Consider the following 16,156-nt stretch of genomic DNA (forward strand, 5'->3'; position numbering starts at 1 on the left):
CAATTTTACAGCAAAGACAAAACTAAAATAGCAGCAAATTCACAAGGCATATGTCCACAGAATTACCATTCCACGGTTCACGCAATGCCTACAAAGTGCTCCCAGTTGGATAGACAAGTTCACGATTACAAAAGGAGAACAGAAGACCAACACACAGAAGGCTGGGTAGTACTGAGTCTCTTAGCACCGCCCTTTTCTAAGGGAGGTGATGTTTGCAATAAAGCCCTTGAGTCCTTGTGATGAGTCACCAAAGGGAAAGATGTTTTATTACACTGCGGCAGGAAACACTACGCAGCACAACCACCACAGCGGTTAGCCTTGGAAAGGCTGGTGGAACATCCAACAGTGACTGACAACCTACCGAGACAGACCACCTGGTAAGACAAGGCGAAGCAAGCCTGGTAAACCACAGCCCAAATACAGCTTCCAACTGTAATTCACAAATCAAAGTCCTAGATGGCATCTCAGTAAAACTACTGACAGCAATCAACAAAGTCATTGCAAACTGGCTTCTAGCAGTGCTTTCCACCTCGCTTCCTCATCAGTTTTTTGGGGTGGTGGGACATGAGTAGTTCAGTATATAGTAAGGCTGACAGAGCGGTTCATCTTCTTCCCAATAAGTCGAGATGTTCTATTACTCTGGGTGGTAGACCTGGTGGCCATGCGGTCAGTGAAGAGTGCCCGCTCCTCAGCTGCAGCTTTGGCCATCTGAGCTTTCTTGAGTTCTCTGGAACATAAAAGTAGGAAACAAGACTTTTTGCTTACTGTATTAAACCTAGGAAGAAATCCTAAGACGTCAAACTATATTACCAGACAGGAGATCTTAGCCACTATCCTAAGGTGCAGACGAAGTAAAGGAAGGAAATTACAACAGGAAATGCCAGCGTCTCCTCAAAACTTTATGAACAAATTTATGAAAACATTTTACTCTGCGTTTTTAGGATTAAAACCCCACATATCCCTGACTACAGTGTTACACATAAAAGTAATGAAAGGTTAAAAAAAAAAAGTAACGATAGGGTCATAACAACAAAAATTTTCAGCTGAAACTACAATTCATCCTTCAGTTTGGCTTTACATAATAGATATATACAATGGCCGCACAGCTCACAGGAATTGAATCACCAATGTCACGATCAGAGACCATGTTTATTAGCTGGCTAGAAGATGGGGGGAAATCACCTAAACCGTGGCCCTGGAATCAATCACTAAGCTCAAAGGACAGCATTTACCCAGGAACAAAGGTCAGAGGCATTAAGAGGGAGGAATGGATATGAGGGGATTTCAGTGGATGAGTTCAAACAAAATGTGTATGAATTGTTGAATGTAAAAGTGATTATCGGCTCTATGAACCCTCACCCAATTCACACACATACAAAAAGAGTCCCAGTGACAGAGTCGGTTATACCTTTAAGTCACTAACTGAAAGAGCAATAGTTTGAACCCATCAGTTTGTTCTGCGGGATAAAGATGAGGCTGTCTATTCCCATAAATAGGAAACACAAGGCAATTCTCTCTATGAATCGAGTCACTCAACGGCAGTGTTGAGCTTAATCACATGTTTTTGAAAACACTGCAATCAATGTCATTGAATTAACTTTACATGTAGAAACTATTAAATTGGACAATTTAAGATATGAAATAATCTGTAACTTACAAGGGTTCATAAGGGGAGGGCAGAGGAAGCAGTGGGGAAAAAGAGGAAATGATATGAAGGGCTCATATACAAAGAAAATGCTTTGAGAATGATGAGGGCAACAAATGTACAAATGTGCTTGACAGAGATGTTTAGAGTCCCCAATGAAAGTATTTATTAATTAAAAAGAAACTATTAAATTGACGTATGCTGTTTATTCCTAGCATCAGAAAAAATTCAAAGAGCTATATAAAAAGAGTAAAATAAGGGACAAAAAGGAGGGGGCGGAGGAGGGGGAAAAAAAAAGTAAAAGAAAATTTGACTTCTTTGCATGAACAAGGCGGATGCTGTTACTAACAACTGAACTTTTAAATATTTCAAGATAGTTTTTCATTTGCTAAAATGAAAATGATAGCAATAAAGCAAAATAATTAGAAGTTTGATCTGCATTTGCTTAACCCCTGCCAATATTTCCCCCTTTTGATAAACTATGGCACTCCAACTGGCTTCCCCTAATGTCAAAGGTCATTCAGATAAAATAAGAACCAGCTTAATAATATTCAGTTATCATCCTTTCATAAAATATGTAGAGTAGGAAAAAAAAACATGTAGAGGAGGATGTAAGAAAAATGTTGGCTTATATAACAGCATGGGGGAAAGGACACTGGTGTAAGCTCAGTTAACTTTAGCTATGATTTTAGGTCTTGGGGATTTATCACTACACATCATTTCAGAATTTACATAAAACAAAACTGGTCAAACACTAATCTGAGTCCTTAAATTTTCATTGCCTAACAACACAACATGCTAAACCCACCACACCCACCCTTTGCTGAAAGAAAACCGAAGTCTCTCAAAAAAAAAAAAAAGAATGAGAAAGTGAAAACAAAATCAACCAACTCTTACTTCTGCAGAAGTGAGTTTTTGAACTTTTCAGCATTCAATTCTTTTCGCAATTGTTCTGCACTCTTTCTGGATGCAGAAAGTAAAACCGAATGCTTTACTAGTGCAGCTGCTGACGGCCTCCTCTCTGGATCCGGATGAATCATAACCTGACAACAAGTAAAGTCAAGGTAAAAACATGCAACTTCATCAGATATTGGCATTTTAGTAAAACATTTCATATATAAAAGGCTTACTTTGAGCAATTCCGTAAATTCTTGGGAAAGCACCTGCGGTACGCGGGGTAACCTCCCCTGCCGGATGTCATGCCACTGGTCTCCATTCCTGGGCAGGGGTTCGGCACCAGCAGCACATACAACCGTGAGGGCGAGGGCAAAAATATCCGCTTTGGGTAGATGGGTATAGTTCTGCAAGACCAAAACACCAACCAGCCAACCATTTTTAAAGGCGCTGTGAATATGATCTCAAGACAGTATGAATGTAGATGGCAAATGGGACTAAGTAAAACATTCTACAACCATCTATATTTAAGATGTAGTCAAAGAATCAAAATAATAGCTATGGGGAAATTTGTATTTTAATTACTAAGTTAAAAAAAATTACTAAGTAAAATACACCCTGAAGGAAGTGAAAGCCTTTTCTTTCCTCACCAACCCTATTCAATTTTCAGTAGAAATGGCTATCCCTCTAGGGACATTCATATGCAAACCTTTTTAAAAACCCAAGCAAGTTTCTAATGTATATATACACAATAAAACACATAAAAAGAACAATTGGGCTATACCATTTAGTTTACTAATTCCATTCTCACTGTTACACTTAAAAAAAAAATTTTACTGGGGGCTCTTCCATCTCTTAACACAATCCATACATTCCTCCAGTGTCAAGCACATTTGCACATATGCCGCCATCATCGTTTTCAAAGCATTCTCTTCCCACTTGAGCCCCTGATATCAGCTCCCCTGTTCACTTTTTAATCATTTCATTAATAGTAAATTCTTATTTATGCTGTTCTCAACTTGTGTGAACATTTTTGTAAGGAAGAATCCTACAAGTGGAAATTGAGTCAGAAGCGTATGTAATTTTAACATGTTCATAACATACGGAATCTTTTATCTCAGAAAAGGACCTGCTCCTTTTAAATTTACATCAGTAGTTCTGCATAAGAATCAAACCCTAACACTATGAGTTTTCTAAATCTTTGCCTTTACTAACTCTTGTTAAATGCTCTCAATTTGTTTAATTTCTACTTTATATTACCATTCTACTTATCATTAACTTGAAATTGTTAATATACCTGAATTGACATTCTCTGACCAAGTGGTGTATCAAGCAAATCCTATTATTGAAAGAGAAAAATTACCTCCTGCAAAACTTCGTTCGCAAGAAAACGACTATCACCCTCTTCCACTTGTGGACTCGCTATCCTTGTGACGTGTCCGAGATCACCTAAAAGTGTTGAAAACATGACGGCAGCGTTAAAAGAAAAGCCACCTTCTCATTTTATTGTAAGAAATTACAAGTTACCTTTCTTACCTATTTTAAACATAATCTTGTTGGCTGCCCAGTCATCTTCATCCCCTTCTTCAGAGGCAGCATTTGGAATTGAGGTTCGAGATATGAAGATATTACCTGTTAAATAGTTAATCATGTAAGTCACACTAAATATTAACAGAAGCACAGTTCACAAAGAAACCCAAAAACCTGAATCACCTGCAAAGCTTTTAAAAGTATAAGTTTAAAAAAAATCCTATATTTGGAAACTGATAGCAATTTTATCATTCTGCTTGATGTGGTCCTCCTATCTGCAGGTATTTCCTAGAGCAGCTCTGATCCCTGGGCATTTAGAACCCACTGAGTCAGACCCTCTTTCCAAATTGCCCTTCAACATTTAGTGACTTATGAACAATACAGAAGTCACAAATTAATCATTTGTGATGTTGCTAACATACAATTTTTAATCTTCTCTTGCAAGCTTAATAGTGAAAAAGCAGTCACCTAACTAGTGAGTTCAGTTGGCCGTACACGTTGACATCCAGAGATGGCTGTCTGCTTATTACACATTTCATCTTTTTCACTCAAACCCAAGCAAGCTCATGATTTAACAGTTTTCATACCAGATTTCCTGTCAATAGTTTTATCAATATAGTACTAACTATACAAATGTCATATTTATGGACATTCTTGTCCCAGGGATAGTTTATTCATTGGCTCATGGATCTTATGGTGACATTTATCAGTTTAAGATTTGAAAATTAATTTATCTCCTAAGTTTTTCAAATTTTGAACAGGCAGTTCCCAGGTTGCAATCATCCAACTTATTAACAACTCATACTTGCCCTCAGGGAAACTTGCTCCTATTTTTAAAAGGAATGACTGGACCACCCCTACTAGCAACAAATTGTTCATTACACTTGTCTTCACTTGCTGCACAGGCAATTTTTAAATAATTTAAAAGGCTTTGAGACTTTTCTTGCATAAAAAGAAGGCATCTGTTCTGACTTACCTACCTACACGTGCAGCTTAGAGACACACTTAGAAACAGATCTCATTCAATGTGGGCACTGCCTGTACCTTACATGTCAAACACTACGATCTGTGACAGGCATTTTTAACACAGCTATGAGCAAGTGCATTCACATTTATCACTATCAGTTCAAATAGTCTTTTCCTTTGTAAAACCATAAACTTCAATTCATATATGGATAAATTCTTCATTGGATTAAGACAAATTGAGTAAAATTATCTAAATTTTTTATAACATTTTATTAGGGGCTCATACAACTTTTATCACAATCCATCCATACATCAATTGTGTAAAGCACATCTGTACATTCTTTGCCCTAATCATTTTCAAAGCATTTGCTCTCTCCACTTAAGCCCTTTGCATCAGGTCCTCTTCTATTCCCCCCTCTCCTCCCTCACGAGCCCTTGATGATTTATAAATTATCTTGTCATATCTTGCCCTGTCCGACGTCTCCCTTCACCCCTTTTCTGTTGTTCATCCCCCAGGGATGAGGTCACATGTGGATCCTTGTAATCAGTTCCCTCTTTCTAACCCACTCTCCTCCCTCTACCCTCCCAGCATCACCACTCACACCCCTGATCCAGAAGGTATCATCCACCCTGGATTCCCTGTGCCTCCAGCTCCTATCTGCACCAGTGTACATCCTCTGCTCTATCCAGACTTGCAAGGTAGAATTCGGATCATGATAGTGAAGGGGGGAGCATTTAAAGAACTAGAGGAAAGCTGTATTCTTCATTGGTGCTACACCGCACCCTAACTAACTTCATCTTCTCCCCTAGACCCCTCTCCGAGGGGATCTCCAGTGGCTGACAAATGGGCTTTGGGTCTCCACCCTGCACTTCCCCCTTCATTCACTATTGTAAGATTTTTTTTGTTCGGATGATGCCTTATACCTGATCCCTTTGACACCTCATGATCGCACAGGCTGGTGTGCTTCTTCCATGTGGGCTTTGTTGCTTCTGAGCTAGATGGCCGCTTGTTCACCTTCAAGCCTTTAAGACCCCAGACACTATCCCTTTTGATAGCCGGGCACCATCAGCTTTCTTCACCACATTTGCTTATGCACCCGTTTGTCCTCAGCAATCGTTTATCGTGGAGGTGTGCAGCCAATGATGATTTTTTGTTCTTTGATGCCTGGTAACTAGTCCCTTTGGAACCTCATAAAATGATCTAAATTTCTATGAATCAACATTTTTATTAAAAATATTGATTAAATTCAACTTACAAATGTTAAGCCTGAATTTGTTTATAGGAAAACTCAGTACAAAAGGAAAAACGCTAAATGACAGCACAAGGCAGAGAGCAGTGAAATCCAGAAGCCAGAACATTGTATAAGACAACAAGTCTCATTTTTAGAGAGCAGGGAAAGGGTGATTACGTTCTGAAATGGAAAAGCAGGGAGAACTGACTATAATAAACTGGGTAGTAAAATAGCATGTACACTGTTAATTTTATAAAATGAGAGAAGGGACAAACAGAAACATGGGTGAAGGGAGACAGCAGTTGCTATAAGATATGAAAATAGTAAAAATTTATAATGTACAAAGGGTTCTTGAGGATGGGAGGGTGGGGAGGAAAAAAAAAAGAGCTGATACCAAAGGGCTCAAGTAGAAGAAAATGTTTTGAAAAGGTGATGGCAACATATGTACAAATGTGCTGACACAATGGAGGTATGGGTTGTTATAAGAGCTGTCAGAGCCCCTGTAAAATAATTTTTTAAAATGCAGCTATAGTCATAATGCATGTGACTTTTTGTGCACTATATAGTAACTTTATCAACTTTTACAGGCTAGAAATACCACTTTTTGCGCAATATTTAATTTCCCAAGTATTCTGCACCTTCGGCAGATCGAGTGAGTCTATCAGCACAGTTTCATAGAGTGGGGTTTTCTTCTTTTTCAAATCTGGTCTGTTATTGTTTCAGCACTAAATGTTTGCTTCCACTTAGCCTCTACCTTGCAGCACTACTGCTCCTTCATCTCCTAAACTTTGAATAAATTTTAATAGACTAAAGTTGTCCTAAGCCAGAGCATAATGCCTACCAAACTTAGTTATATATAGATATCAATCATTAGGCATTTTTAGCTGAAAAATGATGTAACAGTAAATTAAAACTACTACATGCCTATGCCCTCCAGTCTCAATTCACTTCCAGTCTGTTGTATGCAGTGGTCACAGTATATGCACCATTTCGTGTTCTGAGTCATGTAACATTTGTTTCTGTGCGGATGGAAACAATGTCCCATTTGTATAGACAGCACTGTGACGACACTGTGAGTTAGGCGCTGGGCTGCTAACAGCAAGGTCCTAAATGACAACTACATGCGCTGCTCCAAGCAGACAAGACAAGTTGGCCACTCCGTGAAGATGCCCAGTCTCAGAAGCCTGATCTAGAGTCTGTAAGAGTCAGAATCAACTTCAATGGCAGTGGGTGTGGTTTTGGGTTACTTCAGAAACATTTTCACCGCTCTCATCTTCCGACAGTGATCATTGGTGACACCAGCATTAACTATGGTTCAGTAGCCAAGTGGAAAGGTGCTCAGTAGCCAGCCGAGTGCCATTTTGAGACTGTGGCATGCAATAATTCTTTCCAACTTTAATTTTTAATAAAAACTAACATTCCAGGGCTCAAGTAGAAGGCAAACGTTCTAAGAATGATGATGGTAACAAATGTACAAATGTGCTTGACACAATGGATGTATGCATGGATTGTGATAAGAATTGTACAAGCCCCCAATAAAATGATTAAAAATAAAACAAATAATTAACATTCCAAATCATTTGGGGGAAGAGGCAAATAGAGATCACAAAATGTTAACAATAAATGAGTCATTCGCCTAACAATAAACCTAATAAAAAAACAACCCACAGCAACCCTAGAGAACAAAGCAGAACTGCCCCTGTGGGTTTCCGAGTGTAATTCTTCCTAGGAACAGAATGTCTCATCCTTCTTCCGTTAGGGCTAGCAGCCCAGCATGTAAAATACTACGTCACTACAGATTGTATACATGTGAAAGTGTTAAAAAAAAAAAAAAAGGAACTTATTTTGGAACTTAAAAATAAAAAACTGTTAAAAGATCCGCGATACTTACTAGGTTTAATGTCCATATGAACCAAAGACATTGAATGAATATACTTCAAGCCTCTGCCAACTTGCAAAAGGAGATCCTTTAACTCTGCTTCTTTAAAGTAACTCATGCGTCTATAGTTTTCACTTATGGCATCAGCCAAACTTCCACCTTACAAAGACAGAATAAGTTAAGATATTGTCTTTCTTCAATGATTTTTCTTTCTCACCCCTTTAGTAAATGACCATAAAGTCAACCAAGAAAGTTATTATTCCTAAAACCATCTCCCCCCTTCAACCGGCTTGTCAAACAAAAATTGCATTTATCCTTTCAGTGGGTAATAACATGGTACAAGATACAATTTAGTCTTTCGTTCTTGTACATCCTGTAACCCACCCGGCTCTCCCTCCCAGAGCCAGTCTGTGTTGTCAGTTTTACATCTTTCCCCCGAGTGAGAACAGGTTTTCATGATCTTTTAGCTCTTCTATACCAACATGCAAAGAACTACGTTTTTTTTCTCCATAGAAGACCATTATATAATTGAATGATAATGTAGTAACCAAGCCCTTAGAGTTGGAGATTTTTTAATTATTTCTAATAAATAAGCCTATGCGCCAGTCATTTCATAGGTATTTTTATCTGCTGGAAATGTCATTATTGGGTGAAGGGACACATGTACTTATTTATACTTTCATCATCAGTGTATGAGAACCTGTTTCCCCACAACCTTACACAACAGTCTACACCAATGGTTCTCAACCTCCCTAATGCTGCCACTTTTTCATGAAGTTCCACACGTTGTGGTAAACCCCCAACCATAAATTATTTGTCACTACTTCATAACTGTAATTTTGCTAGTCATGAATCATAATGTAAACATATGATCTACAGGATGGATTTCCATTGTTACAAATTGAACTAAAGCATAGTGATTAATCACAAAAACAATACGTAATTCTATATTGTGAAATATGTATTTCTAATTACAAATAAATGAAATTTTGTCTTGAAGCATGGTGTAGTATGAGTAACAGTCTTCACGCCAGGTACTCGTCCGTGGGCATATCTGCATGTGGGTGGACCCACCTGGAGACAGAGGAGCAGTATCTGGGTTCCTAAGACCATGGGAAAATACATATTTTCGATGGTCTTAGGTGATCCCTGTGAAAGGGTCATCGACCCCCAAAGGGTCTCGACCCACAGGTTGAGAAGCGCTGGTCTATACAGGTAAAGAGTACCCTCAGTTATTTTATACTATTCTCAGAACAAAAGAAAATACTAACCTGCTTTTATAGAAATAATCAAACCAATCAGCTAATCTGCTTATACTTTAAAAAGTTTTATAAATCTCTATACCAAGGGGGTAAGGAGGATGCTTTATAATAGATAGTTGGTATGTTATCTCAAAAGAACACTTTTGGCTTAAAGTTTCAGAATTAAAAAAACCAGAGCCAGCAGGGTAATAAAATCAATAAAAGAGGTCTTACAATTTGAGCAAAATTGACTATCAAAAGTGCCAAATGTATTTAAAAATAAAAACACACACCTAGGTTTCTTAAGCATAATTATGCTCTCCCTGTACAACTTAAATAAATCTTCAACTGGGAGAAAAGAGGGTTATGGATGGGAGCTGACCCACAAAATCTTTAACTCTTTAGATCAAGTCTGGCTTTCCCAGTCTCCCTTCTCCGTGGGTCCAGCAGCTCTGGCTCCATTCGTTCCTTTGCAGAGTGGCAGGAAGGACGGGCCAAGTGAGACGAGCCCAACACTTCAGCTTCCCGTCCCCTGTCCCCATCTCATTTTTTCCTATACTTCTTTATTTAGGGTAAAAATTACATTTTTCACCACGTTTCAAAGGCTTAAAATACCTTTTAAAATACTAAAGACATTTAGTCACAATAAGATAAAACCAGTTAACCAAAAAGGGCCTGAAGAAGACAAGGCCTCCTCCGGGGCATCAGTCAGAGTGGGAACCACACTAGGAGACACTGTCAGAGGGGGCGATATGAAAATATCCAATACCTACACTCCTTATTTATTCACGAGCTAGGTGTAGGCTCACAGAGTCGGTATCAACTCAACACAGTGGGTGTGGATTGGGGTTGAGTTGCTTTTGTTTATCTAAGGAAAAAATGAGAATCAACAAAATCACCTTTCCTGTCTCAACTGTTCATTATATTCTAAATTCCAGAGGAGACAGTCGTGATATTCATTATATATTAAACAAAGATTTACATACCATATGTACTCAACTTGTGTATAAGCTGAGCTTTCCAGCACTTTTTAAACACAGTTTTTGTGGTAAAATTAGGTGCCTCAGCTGATATTCGGGTCAGCTTATACTTGAGTATATATGGTATATAGAGATCAGACCTCTAAAAGCATTGAATTCAGACAACTTTGGTAAAGGTTTCACGGGCAGAGAGATATCTAACTGACCACAGAAGAGCTGGTTGAAATTGAACCTACACATTCTTTGCGTTTTTTTTCGTTTGTTTTGACGGGTTAATTGATGGATTGAGGGAAGGGAACAACCAACCACCTAGTGAACTGAAAAGCCTAACTACTTAGTGGGTTCTAGTGGTAAACTAGGTTGGGTGGGCTGAGATGCCTTGAATGACCGGTTGAATTTAGCAGCAAAAAGGCCCACTGCCATTTTATGAACAATCAACATCTGCACCAGCAATGCACAAAGTAGAATGGAAAAGGTTAGGGGCAGGAAGAATTCAACTAAACCATCTGAACAATTATGTGCTCCCCACAACACTATGTGAGGTGCTAAAACCCAAACCCACTGCCATCGAGTTGATTCAGAGTCAGAGCTACCCAAGAAGACAGAAAGCTGCCCTTTGAGGCTTCTGAAACTGCACGTTTTTATTAATTTTTTTGAGACTGTACAACTATGGGAGCAGAAAGCCTCATCTTTCTCCCTCAGAGCAGCTGGTGGTTTTGAACTGCTGATCTTGCAGTTAGCAGCCCAAACATGTAACCCACTACACCACAGGACTCCTTACATGAGGTGATAAAAGTACACCAAATTATATACAGCAAGGTTCACGTCGTCTCAAAAAGTCCAGTTTACAGACACCTAAGTAATATGCACAGTACTACTGAGGTGTATGCATGTACAAAGTGCTTCAGGAGAGACAGGATTTTCCATTTTTAATCATACAGGTAGGCACTGTTTGTACTTGAAATCACCTTAGGCCTCTAATGCTTGCATTAACAATATAAAAACTAAATAAAGCCATTAAATGATGATCAACATTTCCTCAGCATTTATTTTCTCAAGTGTACAAGTTTAGAGAACATTTCATTCCATGACTTACCATTACAATATTCATTCTGTATAAGCATATGGTCATCCTCTGCCCAGGCAGAGAAATACCGCACCACATGAAAATGCTGGCCAAGCACTGCATGAGCATAGACTTCTCTCAAAGCATTCTGCCTGGTGGGAATGAGATCAACACAATGGTCATGTCCTTTCTGTTTAACCTTCTACCAGCTTTAAGATAAATTTAACTAACTTCTACATTGTTGACATTTATGCTGAAGAACTTGCTTAAATTACAGGTTGCAGGAGGGGACTCAAACGGAGATTTCTGTAAAGATTTCCATGATAGGACAACATTGAAAGCAAGAATCTTGTTGGCTCTAAACTCAAGATTAAGGTCCACTTTATTATGAACTCATGGGTGCTGATAAAAACACATTTTTAAGTAGGCTCCCCACATAAGATTATTAATTATTTTACCCAGTCTACTAAGAACCACTAATGTAAAATAGAAACGTGGGTAAAGGGGGCAGCAGACGGTTTAATATAGGAAAATAATAATAATTTGTAATTTATCAAGGGGTCATGAGGGTGGAAGAGTAGGGGAGGGAGGGAAAAATGAGGCGCTGACACCAAGGGCTCAAGTAGAAAGAAAATGTTTCGAAAATGATGATGGCAACATATGTACAAATGTGCTTGACACAATTGATGTATGGATTGTTTTAAGAGCTATAAGAGCCCCACTAAAATGGTTAAAAAAGAAAACATTAAGAGGATAACATTCAGTATTAGCGCACCTACAGATTTCACGTCTAGAACACCGAAAGGGACCAACTGTAATACGTACTCGTCAACAGAGCCAGCCAATGGCTTTTTGGACCGCTTAATGGCATAAATGCACCCATCCAATCTCTTCACACACTTGAACACTGAGCCAAACTCTCCAGAGCCAATTTTCTCTAGCTCATGAAATTCTGTTGTATACCGTGACTTCATGTTGCTTTCAGTAATTGTAATTCTCTGTAATAAAAAGTACATCCATGTGCACAATGCAAAGACATGATTTTCTTGCCGTTTGACAGGTCTGTGTGTGAAATTTAAAAACCACTCTACCTTGTGTTTACACTTAATGCTTTTAATATGGTGAACTTGTTAAGATGTAAAAAAAAAAAGCCAAGTTTCAAAAGCATAAAGGCGGGGGTGGGGGTGGGGGTGAGAGAAGCTAGCTATTTACTTTGGCAGGTCTTGTTTCATCTTCCAACTCATAATCACTGGCTTCCATGTCTTCACCACAGGAACTGGGAAGGGAAAATATTGCTCCATCAATGTCTGACATGCATATCAAGGAGAGAAATAAAACTTTTATCTGATATACAGAAAACAGACTGTCAATGATAAAAACAGAAAAGCACTGTTACTTGTGCAATCACAAGACTAGGCCCAGATGAGGAAAACATCATGTTGCAATCAGTCACTGACCAGAGGGAGGCACTACCAACAGCAACCCCTCCCACCAGTTTCTAGGTGTAGGCTCCCGGCCTGGCCTCGTTTTCCAACAGCAGCTTTCCTGCAAGCTGTCAGACTTTTTATTCCTTCTTTTCCACAGCTGACTACTTCCCTCGCCCAGCTCTTAGAAGTTAGTGCTAGCAGCAGACCCCATTTCAGAGTGCAAACTTCCGTGCCATTCCAGCAAAACTAAAGTTTCAGAAGCCTGAGAAGCCAATTGTGAGTGGCTGGGTGGAGGCAAACTGTGGGATAGGAAGAAATGACTTACTCATTCCAATATGTTCTCTTTCTTCGACGACACTGTCCTGAGGAATGAAGCAGCAAAGAATCCGGAGTAAAAGGATTGATATTCACTTGAGGCGTCTGTCGCATGTCAAATTCCCTTTTTCCTGATCTTTCTGAACTCATGAATAGCGATCCACCCCGGAGTTTACCAAAGCTCGAATCGATTCCTCGAGATTTGGAAAGCAAACTCTAAGGAAGGGAGGGCGGAGAAAGGAGTTTTTAGGCTTTGTGGTCAGCTTTCTCAACCTCACAATCAACAAGCCTTCCACCTGGCTGATTGTGGGTCAAAACACAACACACAAACTTTTGTTGTTATCTCAAGCAAAATAAACAATGGCTAAGGGTCCTGAAGTTTTAAGCTAACCAACAGGACAAGCAAGTAAAATGGGTTTCCACCCCAAATAATATGCAAACTGAAATTCTTTATAGTGGCTAGCAGTTAACAAGGAAACCCTTTCAATACAACTAAAAATAGGGAGCAGTCTGTCGGCATGCCCCGCCCCTTCCATCTCAATAGGGCTTTGAAAGCCACCAACACTGTCCGCTGGGCTCCCCCATTCCTTCACTGCCAGTGGGTTTAGCCAGGGCAAATCAGTCATGTCAGCTCAGACGCAAACTATCCCGGAGGTTTATGAATAAGAAAGTCGGCTCTCTAACACGGGTGGTAGTAACATCTTCCTGTTACTCTTATCAGCTCTTCTACTTGTCTTTATTTGGGGCAGTGTCCGTTTTAAGATAGGGACAAATAGGTGCTTAACACCTCTCCTCCAGGCCGCAGCAGCAGCAGACGAAAACATTACCCTTGGGGCGACCACACTTGGGCCCTACACCCCAGGGATCCACAAACGCTTACCCAATACTAGGTCCAGAGACGTTTAAATGCTACTGTGCGTTATTCATGAGGCTTTAGGGCTGTTAAGTGCTTGGAAGCTCGGCCTTATCGCTCAAGGAGCACAACTGTGCCCTTTATCGCCATATGACATAAAACGACACGCGGGGTTAAGATTAATAAAAACCTTAACCGAATTCCTTTTGCGTGCGCCGCCCAAATTACAGGGCCGACCCCGGCGTTGAAAAGGCACCATCTGGCTGCGGCGCCGGGGTTGTCAGGTGGCCAGGCCAGCACCACCCCGGCATCCTCCCCAAGCCGCTGCTGGGGGACCCCCCCCCGGGGCGGCCCCGACTCCGCGGGCGCTGCAGGGGCGGCCACCTGGGCGGCGCCGAGCAGCCCCTAGGAGAGCAGAAGAAGTTCCAGACGAGGCGCATGGTTCAGTTACATAATCTCAACGGCCAACTCCTGGGCAGGGCCCCAGCCAGGGGCTGCCAACTTTGGGCTGCGGCAGGAAGGCGAGCGGGGGCGCGGCCGGGCGGTTATGTAACCGAACCCGGCGGCGGGGGCCCCGCTGGGCGCCGCGGCCTGTTTAAAAGGCTCGGCTGGCGCGGGGCCCGGGCGCCCCCGGACGGGCGTCCTCACCTTGGGGGTGTGCGGCGTGTCGAAGAGCCGCAGCTTGCGGAAGGTCTTGTGCGGCGGGGTGCCCGGGTGGTCGGGCAGCGGCGAACAGGGGCCCTCGCCCGCCCGGGGCGGCCCGCAGCCCCGCGGGGGCGAGTCCCCGGGGCCGCCGCAGCGCACGGGCGAGAAGGAGCTGCCCAGGAAGTAGGCGGACGGCGGCGACTTGACGGGCGACGAGGAGCCGAAGCCCTCCTCCTCCCACGAGTCGCCCTCGGCCGCGCCGCCGGCCCCGCCGGCGCCCGGGCAGGCGCCCCGCAGCAGCATGTCCTCCTCCAGCTCCCCGGGGCTGCCGGGGCCCAGGCCGGGCGAGCGGCGGCACTCGGGCCCCGGCTCCGTGGGGCTGCGGGCGGGCGGCAGCGGCGAGTCGGGCTCCTGGAAGGCCGAGTCCTCCCCGGTGCTGTGGCCGCTGCCCTCCTCCTCCTCCTCTTCCTCCTCCTCCTCACAGTCGCTGCAGGGGGAGAAGATGAGCTTCTGCCGCAAGGTGCACGAGACGCCGGCGCGGCCGGGCGGCGGAGGCTGCTGCCGGCTCAGGAAGCTCATGGCCGTCCAGGCGCCGGGGCTGCGCGGCCGAGCGCGGCTGCCCACCGAGAGCCGGACACGGGCTGGAGCAGGGGGCGGGTCTGCCACGTGCGCTGGGCGCGCCCGGTCTCCGCGGCTGCAGGCCTGCGCCGCGCCCGGCGGCGGCTCCGAGGCGCTCCGGGCTGCGGGCTGCGGGCGGCGGCGGCGGCGGCGCGGAGCGTCCGGCAGAGGCGGGGCGGCCCGGGCGGCGAGGCTGGGGTCTCCGCAGGTCTAGTCTCAGGTTCGGGCACCGCGGCTTCCCGCGACCGTTAATCACGTGAGCGCCCAGCCCACCAATCCCCGCCCAGCCCCGGGTTTGAAAAAAAAGGAGGGCGCGACGTAGCCCGCGAGGGCGGGACTAGCTACGCGATTTTGGCGCGAACTTGCTGGCCCCGCCCCGCTCGGCGCGGGGCGAGGCCCAGGGCGGGCGGGGCGTTGCGGACCGAAGGGTGAACCGGGGGGTCGTGGGGGTGGGGCCGGGGCCGCCGGGACTGGGGCCGGCCGAGCCGCGGGAGCAACCTTACAGGAGGGATGAAGGGGGCCATGTTCGCTCGGGCCGTGCCCAAACCGAGCGGCTTCCTCGTTGCTCCGCCGGGGCTTGGGGCGTCTCGGAGTCTCTGCAGCCTGGGACGGGGTGCTGCGGTGCGGGGTGCTACGGTGCGCCGGGCCCTGCCCCTGGGAGGCCCGCGGGAGGAGGGAGCCCCTAGGCCGGGGCCGCCGGGCGTCGTGGGCGTGGCCACGGACAGGCCCGCTGGAGGCCGAACGATGAGTCAGGCCCGGGACTGTCCCCGACTGTGAGACCAAACATGGACATGTGCTAGAGCGAGCACACGCCGGGGCCGGCCTGCAGATGGGTGCACTCGCCCTGTCCGACGCCCCCTCCCTC

The 16,156-nt window shown here is 43.7% G+C and overlaps 1 protein-coding gene across 1 annotated transcript; it reads right to left on the reverse strand.

Annotated features, from left to right (window-relative positions):
* Positions 1 to 240: 240 nt before the first annotated feature.
* Positions 241 to 15,513, reverse strand: WEE1 (WEE1 G2 checkpoint kinase). Its single transcript, XM_075546091.1, has 11 exons — positions 14,677 to 15,513; positions 13,186 to 13,391; positions 12,646 to 12,709; positions 12,259 to 12,431; positions 11,464 to 11,585; positions 8,159 to 8,305; positions 4,076 to 4,171; positions 3,903 to 3,988; positions 2,776 to 2,946; positions 2,543 to 2,688; positions 241 to 727 (listed from the first exon to the last, which is right to left on the reverse strand). The coding sequence occupies exons 1-11, from the start codon at positions 15,250 to 15,252 to the stop codon at positions 574 to 576; spliced, it is 1,941 nt and encodes a 646-aa protein (XP_075402206.1). The 5' UTR covers positions 15,253 to 15,513; the 3' UTR covers positions 241 to 573.
* Positions 15,514 to 16,156: the final 643 nt, after the last annotated feature.

The sequence above is a fragment of the Tenrec ecaudatus genome, chromosome 4 (genome assembly GCF_050624435.1).
Source record: "Tenrec ecaudatus isolate mTenEca1 chromosome 4, mTenEca1.hap1, whole genome shotgun sequence".
In the NCBI taxonomy this organism is placed as follows: Eukaryota; Metazoa; Chordata; class Mammalia; order Afrosoricida; family Tenrecidae; genus Tenrec; species Tenrec ecaudatus.